Source organism: Pteronotus mesoamericanus, unplaced genomic scaffold, assembly GCF_021234165.1.
Source record: "Pteronotus mesoamericanus isolate MK-2021 breed Mesoamerican mustached bat unplaced genomic scaffold, CSHL_Meso_final scaffold_408, whole genome shotgun sequence".
NCBI lineage: Eukaryota > Metazoa > Chordata > Mammalia > Chiroptera > Mormoopidae > Pteronotus > Pteronotus mesoamericanus.
The window spans coordinates 621,434-638,003 of record NW_026555315.1 but is presented as its reverse complement, the minus strand read 5'-3'; the positions used below and the strand labels follow the sequence as shown (position 1 = coordinate 638,003).

Genomic DNA, 16,570 nt, shown 5'->3' with positions numbered 1-16,570 from the left:
CGCCGCGACCCGGAAGCGGCGGCCGCGCTGCCCCGGAAGTGGACGGCGCTCCGCGGCGGGGTGGGCGAAGATGCCGCTGCCGGTTCAGGTGTTTAACTTGCAGGTAACGAGCCGCGGCCGGCGGCCCCCCCGCGTCCCCGCCGCCGGGCCGGAGCCGAGGCCGAGGCCGAGGCCGGCCGAGCGGCCCGCGCGCCCTGCGCGCCCGCCCCGAGCCCCACAGCGTCCCGCGCGTCGGCGCCGGCAGGCCCGCCGCGCTAACGCTCTTTCTCCCCGCAGCAGCCAGCCAGCTCTGTGTCAGGGTCGGGGGGTGCAGAGAGTCAGGACAGAATGAGGGATAGCCCGGCCCCCAGCGCGGCCGCCGCGTCCGTGACAGCGCTGTGCCCCGCGCCCCCCAGCAGTAGGGCAGACGTCTTCCTGCCGGGCACGGCCGGGGACTGCAGCCTGAGCGCCAGCCTGTCGGCCTGTACGCTGCTCTATGAGGTACCGTCCAGGGCAGGGGCCCGGGACAGCCAGCCAGCCAGCCAGCCAGCCAGCCAGCCAGCCGGGAGGCGGCCTCCCGCCGCCGGCGCCCCGGGACGCTCCCGGCCGCGATCGGCGACGGGCCCGCGGCGCGCTCGCCCGCACGGCTGCACGGGCTGCTCGGATTGCTCCCGGGTTGAGGTCGCCCCATGTCTTCCCCGTGGCTCGGAAGAAGCTGCATCAGGACGGTGGCTGGGGACGCGTAGGGACCCTCGGGGCTGCCCCGCTCTGAAGGCCGGCGGTTAGAATCCGCCCGGGCTTCTCTCTGGGAGCCGCTGGTCTGGCGAGGAGCCCTTCCGAGGGGCGGTGCTGGAGACGGGTGGGGAGGGCTTGCGGAGCTGAGCTCAGGGCACGGTGAGGGCCTCTCACCGGCCCTGGGCAGTCCCCTGCTCGAGGTGACAGGGTGCCATGTTGCAGGGGGCCGTGGAGCCCATGCAGATTGACGTGGACCCGCAGGAGGACCCGCAGAACGCCCCCGATGTCAACTACGTGGTGGAGAACCCCACCCTGGTAGGAACCCCGGCTGGGGTGTCAGTGCTCCTGGGGGTACAGGCCGGGTGCCCCACTCGGCCCGGTCTCGGTCGAACGCGGAAACCTCTGCTACGTGCTTGCTTGTGACGGTTGTTAGCTCAGGACCCTGCCTCCCATTTCTTCCCCGCGGGCGGTCGGGTCCCAGGCCACATGCAGGTCGGGTGTGCCAGCCCAGCCTCTTGGTCACGGCCCTACCCAGGAGGCTCCAGGCCCCTCGGACACGGGGAGGGGCCGGCGTTTGGGCTGCTGCTCCCGACGCGCCCGCTGGGACTTGGGGCCTGGTCTGCTGCCTTGCTCCGTCTGCCCGCCCCCAGGACCTGGAGCAGTACGCAGCCAGCTACAGCGGCCTGATGCGCATCGAGCGCCTGCAGTTCATCGCAGACCACTGCCCCCCGCTGCGGGTGGAGGCCCTGAAGATGGCCCTGTCCTTCGTGCAGAGGACCTTCAACGTGGACGTGTACGAGGAGGTCCACCGGAAGCTCTCGGAGGCCACCAGGTGAGGCCAGGCCGGGCCTGCGGCGTCCCTGTCGGGGCCCCTCGTGTGGCCCCTGACGGCAGCAGCTGTGCCGTGCAGCGCCCCGGCCGCCCCTGCCGGGGAGCCGGGAAGGCTGCAAGCCGCAGACCGGCCTGGGCGCTCGCTGTTCTGGCTGGGAGAGGTCAGAATCCAGACGTCCTGCACGCTGCCGCGCAGAGCTCGTGCAGACAGTGACTAGTGTCTGCTCTCGGCGCCTCCGCAGCACTTTCCCTGGGGGGCTCCCCCGAGCGCTGCCCCTGTGCGCCCTGCGGGCTGGGTGCCCCCCGTCGGGGCTGTGGCAGGGCAGGGGCTCCTGGGAGGGGCCCTCCGGCTGCCGCGTCAGCCACGATGGCCAGGTCCTCCCTCAGGGACCTGCAGAGCACTCCGGACGCCATCCCTGAGAGTGGCGTGGAGCCCCCGCCCCTGGACACAGCCTGGGTGGAGGCCACGCGGAAGAAGGCCCTGCTGAAGCTGGAGAAGCTGGACACAGACCTGAAGAACTACAAGGGCAATTCCATCAAGGAGAGCATCAGGTGCCCCCCAGGGCGGGATGGGACGGGGCGGCAGGACGGCCATGGACACTGGGCGGCGTCCACTCATAGCTGGGCCCGCAGGCGCGGCCACGACGACCTAGGTGACCACTACCTCGACTGCGGGGACCTCAGCAACGCCCTCAAGTGTTACTCCCGTGCCCGGGACTACTGCACCAGCGCCAAGCACGTCATCAACATGTGCCTCAACGTCATCAAGGTGCGCGCTGGGGCGGGCGGGCGGGCGGGCTGCGGGGCTCTGGGACGCGGGGCTCTGGGACGCGGGGCCTTCCCAGGCTGAGCCTCCCGCCCGCCCGCCAGGTCAGCGTCTATTTGCAGAATTGGTCTCACGTGCTGAGCTACGTCAGCAAGGCCGAGTCCACCCCAGAGATCGCAGAGGTACCCTGCCCCCAGCCCGCTCCCTTGCCTGCTGCTGACCGGGGCTGGGCCTCAATTCTTCCTCCCAGCCGCCCTTGCTGTCCTCTGGCAGGGGTCGCTGGGGTCGCTGGGAGGTCGGGGCGGGTGTGGAGGGCGCAGGCGGCTCACGCGTGCCGCCTTCCCCTGCAGCAGCGAGGGGAGCGGGACAGCCAGACCCAGGCCATCCTCACGAAGCTCAAGTGTGCGGCAGGTGAGGGCCCCGTGCCGCCTCCACTGCGGGTGGGCTGTCCTCATGGCTGGGGCGGACCCTCAAGCCCCACACGCAGGCGGCCCCTGCCTGCGCAGGTCCCCTGCGGAGGCCCATGTGCAACCTGCGGTCAGGTGTGCACACATTGCCCCGGCAGCCACCGTCCAGGCTGGCCCCCCACCTGACAGCCCCCAGGGCATTAACTGGGGCTGTGTCGCCCTTCTGGGCGCCTGACCCGCAGGGGGCGCCCTGTGGGTGCTCTTGGAGGTTGCTCGCTTCGGTAGCCAGAATGTCTGTCCCCGAGGCCGAGGGGCCCCAGGGGCAGGCTGGCCTCACCTCCCTTGCCCCCCAGGGCTGGCTGAGCTGGCTGCTCGCAAGTACAAGCAGGCAGCCAAGTGCTTCCTGCTGGCCTCCTTCGACCACTGCGACTTCCCTGAGGTGAGGGGGGGCCTGGGGGAGGGGCCCTTGCTGGGGCTTGGGAGTGGGGAGGGCTCACAGTTGGACTCTTCTGGGGCTTCTCTCCCAGAGGGGTCCTAGGCCTTCTGAGCTGGGGGTCAGGGAACCAGCCCCAGTTCCATGCTTCCTCCTGGGCTTCTGTCCAGACCGGCAGTGACCCCAGGTCTCTCGCCTTAGCTGCTGTCCCCCAGCAACGTGGCCGTGTACGGTGGCCTTTGCGCCTTGGCCACCTTTGACCGGCAGGAGCTGCAGCGCAACGTCATCTCCAGCAGGTAGGGGGTGCAGGGCCCCGTGTCCCCGGCCACCTCCCTCCAGGGCAGGAGCAGGGTGGGCGCAGGGCAGCTCTGAGGAGTGGGGCTCCTGCAGCTCCTTCAAGCTGTTCTTGGAGCTGGAGCCTCAGGTCCGAGACATCATCTTCAAGTTCTACGAGTCCAAGTACGCCTCCTGCCTGAAGATGCTGGACGAGATGAAGGTGAGGCCTGGCCGGAGTGTGGACGAAGGCGGGGGCCCGTGGGGCCGTGGGCAGCAGCCCCTGACCAGCCCTCCTTACCAGGACAACCTGCTCCTGGACATGTACCTGGCCCCTCACGTCAGGACTCTGTACACCCAGATTCGCAACCGTGCCCTCATCCAGGTAGGCGGGGGCAGGGGCGGGCTGGCGTGTGGGGCTGGGGCGCCGGGGGCCACTGCGGCCGACACCTCCGCTCTGCAGTATTTCAGCCCCTACGTGTCGGCCGACATGCGCAGGATGGCCACGGCCTTCAACACCACGGTGGCGGCGCTGGAGGACGAGCTGACGCAGCTCATCCTGGAGGGGCTCATCAGCGCCCGCATCGACTCCCACAGCAAGGTGGCCGGCCGGCGGGGTGGGCAGTGGGGGGGGCGGCGGGCGGCGCCCGGGCCCCACTGACGCCCCGCCCCTGCAGATCCTGTACGCGCGGGACGTGGACCAGCGCAGCACCACCTTCGAGAAGTCCCTGCTCATGGGCAAGGAGTTCCAGCGGCGCGCCAAAGCCATGATCCTGCGGGCGGCCGTGCTGCGCAACCAGATCCACGTCAAGTCGCCTCCCCGAGAGGGGAGCCAGGGGGAGCTGGCGCCAGCCAACAGCCAGTCCCGGATGAGCACCAACATGTGAGGCGCCAGCGCGCGCCTCTGGGGAGACCTGCATGCCCCACCCCAGCCCTCAGCCCCGGGCCCCTGGGGCCCACTGCCGCCGGCACTTCGGGAGGGGGGCCTGCCAGGGCTCCCCTGCGCCCGGGGAAGTGGGCAGCCTGGAAGGAGAGGGGGGCCTGCCAGGGCACCGCCTCCCAGCCCCCTGCTCGCACGCCCTCTGGGGCTGCGGTTGGTTGTGAGTCTCGGTCTATTAAAGGGCAGCCTGAGAACAAACCCTCACTCTGCTCCTTCTGCAGTGGCTCCCTGGGGCCGGGCTGGCCCTTGCCCCCGGTCCCCTCACACTCAAGCAGCAAGGCCCGGCCTGGGCAGGGCCAAGGCTCGCACCCTCCTGGCCCTGGTTGGGGGCATCTTGGGGCCAAGGTGGACTGAGGCGGGAGGCACCCTGCCGGTTCCCCTTGCTGAGCGGGCTCCATGGCCCAGGCCTGCCCGCCCGCCCCTGCGGCGGGAGCGTCACAGGCCAGCTCTGCGCGAGTCTCTGAGGAGGTTTATTGGTCGGTTTTGAACGCGCACGGCTGCGAGGGCCGCAGGGCCAGCCTAGGGCCTGCTCCCCGAGGTTCCGCACGCTCGTCCTTCCACACGAAGGAGCCCGAGGTTCCCTGAGTAACGGTGTCTCCTGGAGGGGACTCGGAGGGGCGGTGTGTCGCCTTGGTCAGCCCTTCAGGCCAGGGCGCTGCCCACGACCTCAGGGAAGCCACCTGGGTCCCCAGGCCCTGCCAGCTGTGGCTCCTGCAGCCGGGGCTGGGCCCCTTTCCAGGCCAGAGACTTCTCCAGCTTGGTTTTGAAAAGCAGTCCATGACCTGGCAAACGGGTTGGGAAGGAAATGGGGCTCAGGAGGCCCGTGAGGCCCGGGGTGAGGTGGGGGGGGCGGGGGCCAGCACCCCTCACCTGGGCAGTCCGCAGTCTCTTTGAAGGCGCGCTTCTTGCAGCAGCTGCGGCATAGGTTAAACACGCACCTGTTGCCCTGGACACAAAAAAGGCGGTAAGCCTGTGCCAGGCGGGCTGCGCCCTGGCCAGGCCCCTGCCCCCGGCAGGCAGCGAAGGGCGGGTCCTGAGGGCGCTGGGCAGCCCAGGGACCTGGTCGAGCAGCAGGGGGCAGCCTCCCCGCCACCCCTGGGGCGGCACCAGGCCCCAGGCAGCGGGGCCGCACGGCCGCTCACCTTTGGGTTGCCACACTGGTCGCACTTGGCGTATTTTGCTGTGAAAAGAACGCAGGTCCCAGGTGAGCAGGGTGAGCTCCCATCACTGCAGCCCCTCCCCCACACAGCCTGGCGGGTGTCCCCGCCCCATGCGGCTGGCTGGGCTGCATGGGGGAGGGCAGAGGACACAGCGGGCTCGGTGTTGGGCACCCCCGGGACCCACAGGGCCCCGCCGCTGTGAGCAGGCGCCCCCAGCCCCCCGGCCCCTCTGGCCGCCTGGGACTGCGGCTGCGGCAGCTCACGCTTCAGCGAAGGGTCGAAGGTCTTGTGGGGGTTCCTCAGCTGCTTCTTCTGCTTGTTCTTGGACAGGGTGTCCCCGCCGCCCTCCTCCTCCTCCAGGGCCCGCTTGCTGCCGGTGCCCGCGCTGCTCTCCTGGGCCCCCTCCCTGGGCCTGCGAGGGAAGGTCAGCGGGCAGACGGCGGGACGCCTGCCGGGGCCGGGCCAGCGCCGAGGCCGGGCCACGGGGCCTCCAGGGCCTGAACCACTGAGCCCCAGGTAGGGCTGTGGCTGCCGATGACAGCCTGGTCTCACCTCTGAGAACCCAGAGGAAACCCACCCAGGATCAGAGGAAAAGGGGGAAAAGGCTGAAGACCTGAACAGCCGCGAACAGGGGAGGTGAGCCCGGGGTGCGGGCGGTCGGGCCTGCGGGGGGCGGGGGCGGGGGGCCGACCGTGCCCCTGGTGCTCACCCTGGCCGGCAGTAGGGCTGGCAGATCCAGTGGAAGAAAGGCAGGCCCCCCGCGGGCTCCTCCCCCTCCTTCTGCCTGGACATGTCCTCCTGCAAAAGCCCAGAGGGCCCTCGGTCACCAGCCAGGCCCCACGCCGCTGCCCGGGCGGCTCCCAGCACCTGCACGTGCCTGACAGCGGAGCTTCAGCTCCTGGCTCACAGCAGCGACGCCCTCCAGGGTCTTCACTTTGGCGAGCTCTTCGCGGAGCTGCTGGTGCACCTGCAGCCTGAGACAGGCGCCCCATCACGGCAGGCCCCCCGCCCCACTCCAGGCCACCGGCCCGAGCCCTGGACAGAGAGGGCTGCCTCTCTCTCTTCCGAACCAGGCTGCCCGCCTGATGCCTCTGTCACCCGGCCCTTCAAGGCCAGACTTGGTGGCAAGTGATCTTGGTCATGTTTCCAGAAACTTCTGCCTTACAACCCCCAACGCCCCAGGCAGGCTCAGACCAGACAGCAACTGCCTGGGCATCAACTCACGTGTGGTGCCACAGCTTGAAGAGGTGGGCGCGGACGTAGGACAGGGGGCAGGGGTGCTGGCGCACGAGGTCCAGGTACTCCTCGGCCAGCTCCCACACAGCCGGGCTGCGGCCCTCGAACAGGGCGGGGTTGTGCAGGTTGCCCTCTGCGGGGGGTGGGAGGTCCCAGGCTGCAGGCGCCCACGTCCCCAGAGGGGCGCCCGCCCCTCCGCCACGCCATGCCAGGCTGAGGACAGGCTGCCGCCCAGCTCCCAGGGAGCCCCTGGGGGGAGCCTGGGGCGGGCGAGGCCCGCGGGGCCACGGTGTGGGTGCCCCGCCACCGGCACCGGCCCTGGCTCACCTGCACTCATGACCCCTTGCACGCCCGTGTCCCGGATGCAGCGCTGCACGTCCTGCAAGCACTGGATGTTCCCGTTGGCGAACACGGGGATGGACACAGCCCGCCTGTCGGGACGAGCGGGTCCTCAGGAGGGAGGGACGCGGTGCCCAGCGGCGACCTCGGTCGGCAGGCGCTTCGCGCCCGTCCGCGCCCCGAGGGCTGAGGACCGCGCCGCGGGCCGGGCCGCCCCGCCCCGCCCCACTCACCGCACGGCCCCGATGTGCTCCCAGGACGCAGCGCCCGAGAGGGGCCCCTTCTGCTCCTTCGTGCGCCCGTGCACCGTCAGCAGCTAGGACACAGCGTGGCCGGCTCAGCCCCCAGGCTGCCCCGGGGGCCTCTCCCTCTGGCTTCTGGGCACCAGCCTCCACGCAGAGTGAAGGGAAGGCTGGCCTGGGCCTGGGCATCTCAGTCCCTGTCCCCCGCCCCCCCCCGGGCCCCCCTGGACCGCGCGTGGGGCCCGCCGATGTTCTGGGGTGCGGCCGGGGTGCAGGCTAGAAGCCCAGTCCCGGGAACGGGCCAGCCCTCCAGGAAGTGGCGGCGTGCCCGCTGCCCAAGGCCAAGGCGTGAGGGAGGGACAGTCACCACCTGACCCCGGGACTGGTGGTGGGTGGGGCGAAGGCCCGGCACCTCCCCCTGCCTGGTGCTCGCCCCCCTCGTTCCTGCGAGAACGGGCTCACCACCCCCACCAGGCCCAAAGTCGCCACGACGCCCGCCCACCGCGCGAGGGCAGGCCGCCCCGCCTGCCCCGGCCCCTCACCTGGCAGCCAGCCTTCTCCAGCATCTGCGCGTACCTCACCGTCTTGTCAATCTCTGGGAAGACACGGATTTTGCACGTGACCGGGACAGAGAGTTTCTCGTGGGCCAGCTGAACTGGGGAAAAGGAGAGTTGGCTTCTGGGACCCATACGCGCACCTGCGGCAGGGGACGGGGCCCGCAGCGGAGCCCCCCGGGAGCCCGGGCCGCACACAGACGGCCCCCGCGGCACTGGAGGCCGGCACTGGGCAGGGGCACTGCCGCCGCCTGCCGCCTGCAGCAGGGAGAGTGCGCGGCTGGGGAGGCCGTGCCGGCCGCCATCCCCTCCTCCGCACACACCCCGCCCCCGGCCCCACCAGCCCCACCAGCCCCACTGCCTGCATGGGGTGCGCGGCTGACTCACTCATTCTCTGGAGCAGGTCCCACTCCTCCTGCAGGAAGGCTCCGTAGTGACCTGCAGAGACAAGCACGGTCCCCTGTACCCCTCCTTCTCCCTCGTCCACACAGGCCACAAGCCGACCTGCCAGGCGGGCCTGAGCCTCCTGCATGGGCCACGCACTGTCCAGAGCCCTGGGCTGAGACCTCCCCGAGCGGGTGTCTCCAGCAGACGGTCACTGAGCCGCCCGAGCGCCAGGGCCCGGAATGGCAGGCCACCCCACGAGGTCTCGGACCACCCAGCTGCTGCCCAGGCTCTGTGAGGAAGGAAGGCCGAGCCCCTCGCCAGGGGAACAGCCGCTGCACAGCACACGGGCTGGTGGGGACTTCCTGGAAGCAGAACCCGCTCGTCCAGAGGAGCCGGGTGACTTCCTGGCACCAGGCCTCTGAGGCCCGGCGGAACCCCACCCCCCGCCTGGCGCCCTCCACGTCCCAAAGCGGCTGTGGCCAGCGGACCCTCCCGGACCCGAGCTCACCCCGCTTGGCGATCATCTGCGGGCAGCCCAGGTTCAGGTCGATGGCATCACAGTGGTCCTGCGCCAGGAGCCCCGCCCGCACAAACACCTCCGGGTCGTTGGCACAGAACTAGAAGAGACGGGTCATCACCGCAAGCCCAAGCCAGGCCCTGGCCCTGGGTCGCGGTCCCAGGGGCTGCCTGGAGGACAGTCTCCTGTCCTAGATGTTTATGGAACAACTCAGGACGCAGCCCCGTGCCCCCTCCCCACAGACCCCTCCCCATTGCAAGGGCAAGCCAGCTCGCTGCCGTGCTGAGAGCAGAGCCACTCCTTCCAGTCATCCTGATAAAGAGGCGGTGCGAGGCGTGGCCACGGGGCCACGGAGCTCCCCCGGCAGCCAAGCTGTCCATTCGCCAGGGCCTGAGCCGGGGCCCAGGAAGAGGTCAAGCTCTGGAAAGGCAGCCGAGGGTGCGCCTGGCTTCCACGCCCCCCACTCGGTCCCCCGCCTCCCAGTCGGGGCCGAGGAAGAGGTGCTCCCAGGTGTCCAGGGGCCAGGCCTGCGCACCTGCACGATGAGGGGCCGGTCCTCGGGGCACACCTCGCAGTACAGGTTCTCCTTCCGGTAGTTGGCATCTCGGACGAAGACCTGGGCGTGCAGCATGGGGGTGTAGCAGAGCTGGGCCCCGTGCCGGCGACTCAGCAGCCTCCATGCCAGCTCGCTCTGGTCCACCATGGGGGCCACCACGTGGCGGGCCCCCCCCAGCGTGCGGCTCCAGAACTCGAAGCCTTGCAGCTTTGGCATCTCTTCACACTGCGGGGGCAGAGCAGGGGCTCAGCCACGCCACGGAGCCATGTGGACGGAGGATCAAACTGTCCCTGAGGCCACACTGCTGCCACCCCTAGATCACAAGCGTGGGCACTAATGGTATCGGTTGGTGGGGCCACAGAATGAAACCCAGCACCGTCAGCCTCCAGCAGGGACCCTGGCAAGTCGTCCAGCCCCTGAGCCCAGACCCCTCCCTTGTTCTGCCCGGTGGGACTGGTACGGAGTACAGGAAACCGTGGAAGCAGCGTCTCAGGGGCACATGGTCACAGCCGGCCCCCACGAAAAGACGCTGTAACTACAAGGCTTGGGGACCCCAAGGCAGGCCCATCCAGTGGGGACACCCCTGGAGATGTGAACCAGGCTGACCCTCCTGCCCAGCGTCCTGCGTGTCAGGTGGGACCTGGCCGTGTCACTAGTGAGCTCCCTGGAGGGAACCACCCTCCTGGCCGGACGGACCCTGGGGACTCGCGCCCAGACAGCTCTTACTCCAGGAGCCTGGGCCCGCGATCGCTGAGCACGACGATCACTTTAATGATCGAGTGCCCATCTGTGCGTTGGGTGTTTTTGGAAACTGAAATTACATATAAAAACCACCTTAATGTCACCGAGGTCCCCAAGCGCGCAGGGCACACGCAGCGCCCGTGAAGGAGGAGCCAGGCAGCGGCAACGCCCGGCGAGACTCCGCGGGAAACGCACCTGAGTCGGCCGAGCCTGGGCGCCCGCCGGCGGAGTCCTCCAGGGCGGCGCGCGGAGCTCCGGACTCGCACAGGGTGCGGGGAGCGCCTCGCCGGGGCCGCCGCCGGGCCGCAGCCGAGCCCAGGGCTCCGCGCCGGAGCTGCCGGAAGGTGCCTCCGCCAGGGCGGTCCGGGCGGCCCGTGGTGCAGCGGGAAACGCGTCCCCGGGAAACTACGCCCGGCCGAAGGGGGGCCCGCCCGCGGCAGAGGGTCCGCACGGGATCGGAGGTCGGCTCGGCCCCGCCGGAGTCCCGCCGGTGCCCGCGGCCCGAGCCGTGGGGGCTTGCTGGCCCCGCCGGGGTCGCTCATGCCGGTGTCTGTGGGGTGGCGCCCGCCGCCTGTGGTGGAACCCGAGCCCGTGTTCCTCCCGGGGCAGAGATCGCGGAAAGCTAGGATCGCGGCAGCTCCAGGCCAGCGTTCGGGGTCCCGTCCCAGACCCGAGCCCCGAGCACGGCCACGCCCCACATGGCCCCGTGGTTCCCTGCTGCCTCAGTCTCCCCCGCGCCTCCTACGCGCAGGTCACGGCCCCGCCGCCGAGCGCTACGCATGCCGACCCCTCCCGGTCGCTGAGCGCGGCGCCGGGACGAGGCTCCGGAGCCGCCGCCGGGGGTGCTGCGGCAGTGTCATCCCGCACTCCCCACCCCCGCCAGGAGGCGGCGCTGCCGCAGCGCCCAGAGAGAGAGCAGACCTGGGACGCGGTGCCAGGTCGCCCGGCCCCGACCGGGGGCCACGTGGTCGCCGCGTCGCTCCCTCGCCTCCCGCGAGGATGGAGCCCAGCCGGGAAGGCCGCGCGCGGACCGCAGGGCACCGGCCCCAGGGCGCCCTCTGCCCAGCGCACGTGTGGACTCTCGGGGGAAGGCCGCGTCACAGCCTTCACTTTTGGGGTTTTTTTAAAAGATTTTATTTAGTTATTATTCTTATTTTTTAATGTTCATTTTTAAAAGATTTTATTTAGTAGAGAGAAACGGAGGGAGGGAGAAAGAGCGGGAGGGAAATCTCAATTGGTTGCCCCTCATCTGCGCCCCAGAACTGAACCTGCAACCCAAGCAGGTCCCTGGGCCCAGAATCCAACCGGCGGCCTGTCGGTTCACGGGAAAATGCTCCAACCCACTGAGCCTCAGCGGCCAGGGCTCCGCCGTGTCATCCCTTTCTCCGTGTTTCAGCGGGGCTACTAGAAGCCGGACGTGCGGGTGTGCCCCGGGCTCCCGGAAGAGGAATGCGGGAGCTGACCAGCGCCCTCCCAAAAGGCGACCCAAAACTGGACAGATTGGTAAAAGGAGGCTTTCCAGGACCCCGGAAGCTGACTAAACACATGCCACATTGGAGACACACGTTTGTTTGTTTGTTTTAGTTATCGAATGTCAGGAAGAAGGAACAAAGTGCAAGTCTGGGCAGTTGCCTGTGGGGCTCCTTGCGTCTCCTCCTGCCGGGCCAGGTCGCTAGAGCACTGAGGCGCTGCCTCGGGGGGCGCGGCCTATGGGGCGGGGGCCTCTGCGGAGACTTTGGCTGCGTGAACTTGGGAGGCGCCCACATGCCACGTGCGGAGCTGCGCACGGAGCTGTCCCGGGCGGCAGGGGCCTCCCGTCCCCCTGTGTTTGCGCAGAACCTCCAGCCCATCACTGGCCTCTGAGCGGCGCCGACCCAGGGCGAGCCTTAGGGAGCCAGACTCACATACTTACACAATTTTAAAAAGCTGGCAAGAGATACCGGCGGCCACGCACTGCAGAGGGGACAGGCACCACAGATTCCTGCAGGCCAGGCACTCAGCAAGCACACGCCAGCTCCAGTAGCCACACCTGGCGAGGGGGGAGGGTTCGGAAGCCGCAGTTTCCACAAGGTATCATCTGCAATGCCCAGCAGGGGTCCTGGCCCTGGCCGGGCCGCTCAGGTGATTAGAGCCTCATGCCGACGCCAAGGTTGTCGGTGTGATGCCCCGTCAGGGCAGGTGCAAGAATCAACCAACGGATGAGTCAAACAACAAGTCGGTGTGTCTCTCTCTTAAAAAACAAAAACAAAAACAGTAATGAATGAAAAATTGAGACATTCAAAGAAACAATAAAGTGTAGACCATATGCAGGGAAAGTGGTTCATAGAAACTGTCCCTGAGGAGGCTGGACTGACCAAGGAATGAAGGAGGAGACAGATAACCCAAACCGTGAAGGAAAACGAGGCATCACCATGGACCGTGGGAAGGTAGAATCAAAAAGGAATACTATGAAAACGATATCCCCCAGAGTAGGCAAGTTAGATGAAATGACAAATTTCTGAAATAGATACAAATTTGAGAAACTGAAGAAAAAACAGAAAATCTGAATACATCCAAATAAGAAATTGAATTAGTTATTAAAAATATTCCCACAAAATGAAGCCCAGGTTCAGAAGACTTTAAATTCTAAGAAATATTGAAGAATGGACACCAATCCTTTACAATCCCTTCAAAAATACAAGAGAGCCCTGGCTGGTGTGGCTCAGTGGATTGAGCGCTGACCTGTGAACCAAAGGGTCACCAGTTTGATTCCCCATCAGGGCGCAGGCCTGGGTTGCGGGCCAGGTCCCCAGTAGGTGGCACACGAGAGGCAACCCCACATGGATGTTTCTCTCCCTCTCTTTCTGCCTCCCTTCCCCTCTCTAAAAATAAATAAATAGACTTCTGGCCAAGGTGGAAGTGTAGGTAAATACACTTTGCTTCCTCGCACAACCAAAAGAAGGACAACAACAAATTTAAAAACAAAAAGTAACCAGAACTACCAGAAAATCAAACTGTATGGAAGTCCGACAACCAAGGAACTGAAGAAGAAACACTCACCCCGACTGGTAGGAGGAGCGGAGACGGGCAGCCGGAGTGGAGAGGGTGTGCGGCAAGGGAGCGACTGGAGGTCCAGGCAGCCGAGGGGGCGGCTGGCGGACCGGGCGCTTCCACATTCACGTGCAGATCAACCGGGAGGCACAGCTCGGGGGCGAGACAGACTTTGCAACCCGGGGCTCCAGCGCAGGAAAAGAAAGCCTCAAAACCTCTGGCTGTAAAACCTGCGGGGGCTACAGCAGCAGCAGAAACTCCCAGGCTCGCAGCAGAGTTCACTGGAGAGGCCCCCCACACACACACACACACGGGAACCAGCACCAGCAGGGCCCAGTTTGCTTGTGAGCAGTGGGGGAAGTGACTGAAAGCTGGCCGAGAGCCGAGCAAGTGACCTGGTTCCCTCTTGGACCCCCTCCCCTACACACAGCGTCACAACGCAGCAACCTGGGCAGCCCCTGCCCTGGCGAACACCTAAGGCTCGGCCGCTTCCAATGTAAAGGAGGGCTGAGACAAAGGAACATGGCCCAAATGAAAGGACAGATCAAAGCTCAAAAAATAGAACTAAGCGATGAAGAGATAGCCAACCTATCAGATACACAGTTCGAAACACTGGCGATCAGGATGCTCACAGAAATGGTTGAGTGTGGTCGCAAAATGGAGGAAAACGTGACAGTTATGCAAAGTGAATCAAAGAAAAATATACAGGGAACCAACAGTAAAGGGAAGGAAACCAGGATTCAAACCAACGATTGGGAGCAGGAGGAAGATATAAACGTTCAACCAGGACAGAATGAAGAAACAAGAATTCAAAGAAATGAGGAGAGGCTTAGGAACCCCTGGGACAACTTTAAACGTTCCAACATCCGAATCATAGGGGAGCCAGAAGGGGAAGAAGAGGAGCAAGAAATTGAAAACTTATTTGAACAAGTAATGAAGGAGAACTTCCCCAATCTGGCCAAGGAAAGAGACTGGCAGGAGATCCAGGAAACTCAGAGAGTCCCAAAGAAGTTGGACCCAAGGAAGCACACACGAAGGCACATCATCATTAAGTTACCCAAGATCAAAGATAAGGTGAGAACCTTAAAAGCAGCAAGAAGAAAGGAGACAGTTACCTACAAAGGAGTTCCCATAATATTATTAGCTGATTTCTCAAAAGAAACCTTACAGACAAGATGTTTGGAAAGAAGTATTCAAAGTGATGAAAGACAAGGACCTACATCCAGGATGACTCTATCCAGCGAAGCCGTCATTTAGAATGGATGGAAGGGCAGATAAAGTGCTTCCCAGAGAAGGTCAAGTTAAAGGAGTTCATCACCACCAAGCCCTTATTATAAGAAATGTTAAAGGGACTGACCCAAGAAAAAGAAGATCAAAAACTATGAACAGTAAAATGACAACACACCCACAACTGTCAGCAACTGAACCTAAAACAGAAATAAAAACAAAAACCAACAAAGCCAACAATTAGAACAGGAACAGAATCACATAACTGGAGATCGGGGGAGGGCAGAACGGGGGAAAAGGTGCGGGGAACAAGCAGCATAACTGGTCGGGACACAAGAGGCCGGGAGGTTAAGAACAGCATAGGAAACGGAGAAGGCAAAGAACTTGTGTGCACGACCCGTGGGCACGAACGAAGCGGGGCCAGGGGGCGGGGGAGGGGGGCCGGGAATGCTGGGGGGAGGGGAGCAGAGGGGAGAAAAAACGGTACAACTGTAATACCATAATCAATAAAACATGGATTAAAAACTGAAGAAAGAGGCAAACCATGACCGTGGGCGCAAGGGCCCGTTCTCTCCAGAACCGCTGACAAACAGGCGCGACGCAGGGCAGTCGCTCGCGGCGGCCGGTGCGGAGGTGAGAGCAGATGGTGACTCGCACCTGGGGAGAAGGGGTGGGAGCCGAACGGGGCGCGGGGTCCTGCAGCCCGCGCTTTGGCTTGTGCAGCGAGGGCCCCTCCTTGGTTCCTGCCGAGGGGACAAGATGGCCTCACGAGTGCACACATCCCTGCAAACACACAGCCGCCCCCCACTGGCTCGAGAGCAAACAAAGCCCAGACAGACCCGTGGCCGGTGGAGGCGCTGGACGAGGCAGGGCATCGCAGGGAGACCGGCCGTCGGGCAGTGCCGCCCTCCGCGCTCGCAGGAGATCACGCTGAGCGACGAAAGCCAGCCTCGGGGGTAAGTGTGTTTCCACCTGTCAATGGGCTTGGGGTCCCGTGATCGCGGCGGCGGGGGGGGGGGGGCGGGAGGGCGCGTGGAGCCTCACGGTGCGCGGCGATTCTGTGCTGGCGGTGGCGGTGGTTGTGCTGATCCTCAGGCGGTAGAACTGCGAGGACCACGCACGCACGCACGGCCCGGCGTGTGGCGCCGGTGAGCCCGGGGTGAGCTTGGCGGGCTGGCCCCTTGTTGCGACACCGGCGTCCATGGTGTTGTCTGGGACGAGGGCATTCATAGCCTCCTGCATGGTTTTTGCAACTTTCTATAAACCTCTCTATATTGTTTTAAAGCTTAAAAATATTCACAGTAGCTAAGACGTGAAAACAACCCCAGAGCCCCTAGAAGAATGGTGAATGGAGAGAAATGTGACGTGGAGCCGTGTTCAGCCACCGAAAAGAAGGCGGTCCTGCCCTTTGGGATGGACCCTGAGAGCATTCTGCCGAGTGACAGGAGTCAGAGACAAATGCGGCGTGGCCGCGCACACCTGTGGGGCCGAGACAAGCCCCGCTCACGGGGACAGAGCCGGGGCTGGGGGGGAGCTTCGGCCCGAGCGTCGGGCCTTCCAGCGGGGCGGCGAGGTCCGGGGGCCGGCGCCGGGCATGGCAACGCCGCCGCTGGGAGGGCGGAGAGAGCACATCCGAACAGTTCTCATCACCGCAGCAACACCAGAGTCGTCGTGGGGGCGGGGGAGGGGCTGGCGTCGCTGTGCTGAACACCTGGCACCATAGACACGCGTCGCATCATCCCCTGTGCACAGACGAGACGCCGATTCCACACAAAGCCGCACGGAACATGCTCGTGCACACGGGCCTCTGGGTTTCGGTCTTTAAAAAATTTCACGTAGGTGAACACTGACTCTGCACTGCGAGACCTGGGACCGCGTGGGAAATCTCTGTGCGGATGGATGCCGGGGGTGTGTCCCCGCGCGGGGGGATGGGGGCTCCCATCACGGGGGTTTCTGTCCTCGTAAGAGAGGTTGAGTGTCATTGTGAGCAGTGGGTCTGACGCTGATTTGGTGGACATCTACCTTCAACAGCGTTATCGAGGTATCACGAACAGCTAAAAGCTGCCCGTAAAGTGACGCGTTTCAACATAAATATACACACCAGTGAAGTGTCGCAACCAAAGTAATGGAACTATTGATGACCCCCCAATGCTTCCTCATACCTCTTGGCAAGCCCCCTCCCTGGCAAGCACCGCACTACTTTCCGTCTAGAATTCT

At 65.4% G+C, this 16,570-nt stretch overlaps 2 protein-coding genes across 5 annotated transcripts; one reads left to right on the top strand and one right to left on the bottom strand.

Annotated features, from left to right (window-relative positions):
* Positions 1–35: 35 nt before the first annotated feature.
* GPS1 (G protein pathway suppressor 1) lies at positions 36–4,562 on the top strand. Of its 3 annotated transcripts, none has more exons than XM_054592955.1 (13): positions 36–103; positions 937–1,029; positions 1,365–1,546; positions 1,933–2,097; positions 2,179–2,314; positions 2,434–2,493; positions 2,662–2,722; positions 3,072–3,157; positions 3,353–3,447; positions 3,542–3,647; positions 3,729–3,809; positions 3,888–4,025; positions 4,102–4,562. In XM_054592955.1, exons 1-13 carry the CDS (start codon positions 71–73, stop codon positions 4,309–4,311), a joined length of 1,446 nt encoding a protein of 481 aa, XP_054448930.1. In that variant the 5' UTR covers positions 36–70; the 3' UTR covers positions 4,312–4,562. The 3 variants fall into 3 exon arrangements, with proteins under 3 accessions (XP_054448930.1, XP_054448929.1, XP_054448928.1); XM_054592954.1 differs by having other exon boundaries at positions 2,416–2,493; positions 2,665–2,722; XM_054592953.1 differs by having other exon boundaries at positions 2,416–2,493.
* Positions 4,563–4,819: 257 nt separating this feature from the next.
* On the bottom strand, positions 4,820–10,445 carry DUS1L (dihydrouridine synthase 1 like). 2 transcript variants are annotated; one of them, XM_054593243.1, is made up of 14 exons: positions 10,292–10,445; positions 9,335–9,580; positions 8,791–8,899; positions 8,283–8,333; positions 7,884–7,996; positions 7,333–7,415; positions 7,088–7,191; positions 6,749–6,893; positions 6,402–6,498; positions 6,234–6,322; positions 5,788–5,936; positions 5,507–5,544; positions 5,235–5,310; positions 4,820–5,146 (listed from the first exon to the last, which is right to left on the bottom strand). In XM_054593243.1, exons 2-14 carry the CDS (start codon positions 9,569–9,571, stop codon positions 5,007–5,009), a joined length of 1,431 nt encoding a protein of 476 aa, XP_054449218.1. In that variant the 5' UTR covers positions 9,572–9,580; positions 10,292–10,445; the 3' UTR covers positions 4,820–5,006. The 2 variants fall into 2 exon arrangements, with proteins under 2 accessions (XP_054449218.1, XP_054449219.1); XM_054593244.1 differs by having other exon boundaries at positions 7,884–7,936.
* Between the last annotated feature and the right edge of the window lie 6,125 nt (positions 10,446–16,570).

Excerpts from the sequence above, each read along its gene's own strand:
- GPS1 (XM_054592953.1), top strand. The coding sequence starts at position 71 with ATGCCGCTGCCGGTTCAGGTGTTTAACTTGCAG. Across the intron at positions 3,810-3,887 it reads GCAACCGTGCCCTCATCCAG|TATTTCAGCCCCTACGTGTC; the intron begins GTAGGCGGGGGC and ends TCCGCTCTGCAG. Across the intron at positions 4,026-4,101 it reads GCATCGACTCCCACAGCAAG|ATCCTGTACGCGCGGGACGT; the intron begins GTGGCCGGCCGG and ends CCGCCCCTGCAG.
- DUS1L (XM_054593243.1), bottom strand. The coding sequence starts at position 9,571 with ATGCCAAAGCTGCAAGGCTTCGAGTTCTGGAGCCGCACGCTGGGGGGG. Across the intron at positions 6,499-6,748 it reads TTCAAGCTGTGGCACCACAC|GCTGCAGGTGCACCAGCAGC; the intron begins GTGAGTTGATGC and ends CGCCTGTCTCAG. Across the intron at positions 5,147-5,234 it reads AGAGACTGCGGACTGCCCAG|GTCATGGACTGCTTTTCAAA; the intron begins GTGAGGGGTGCT and ends CCCGTTTGCCAG.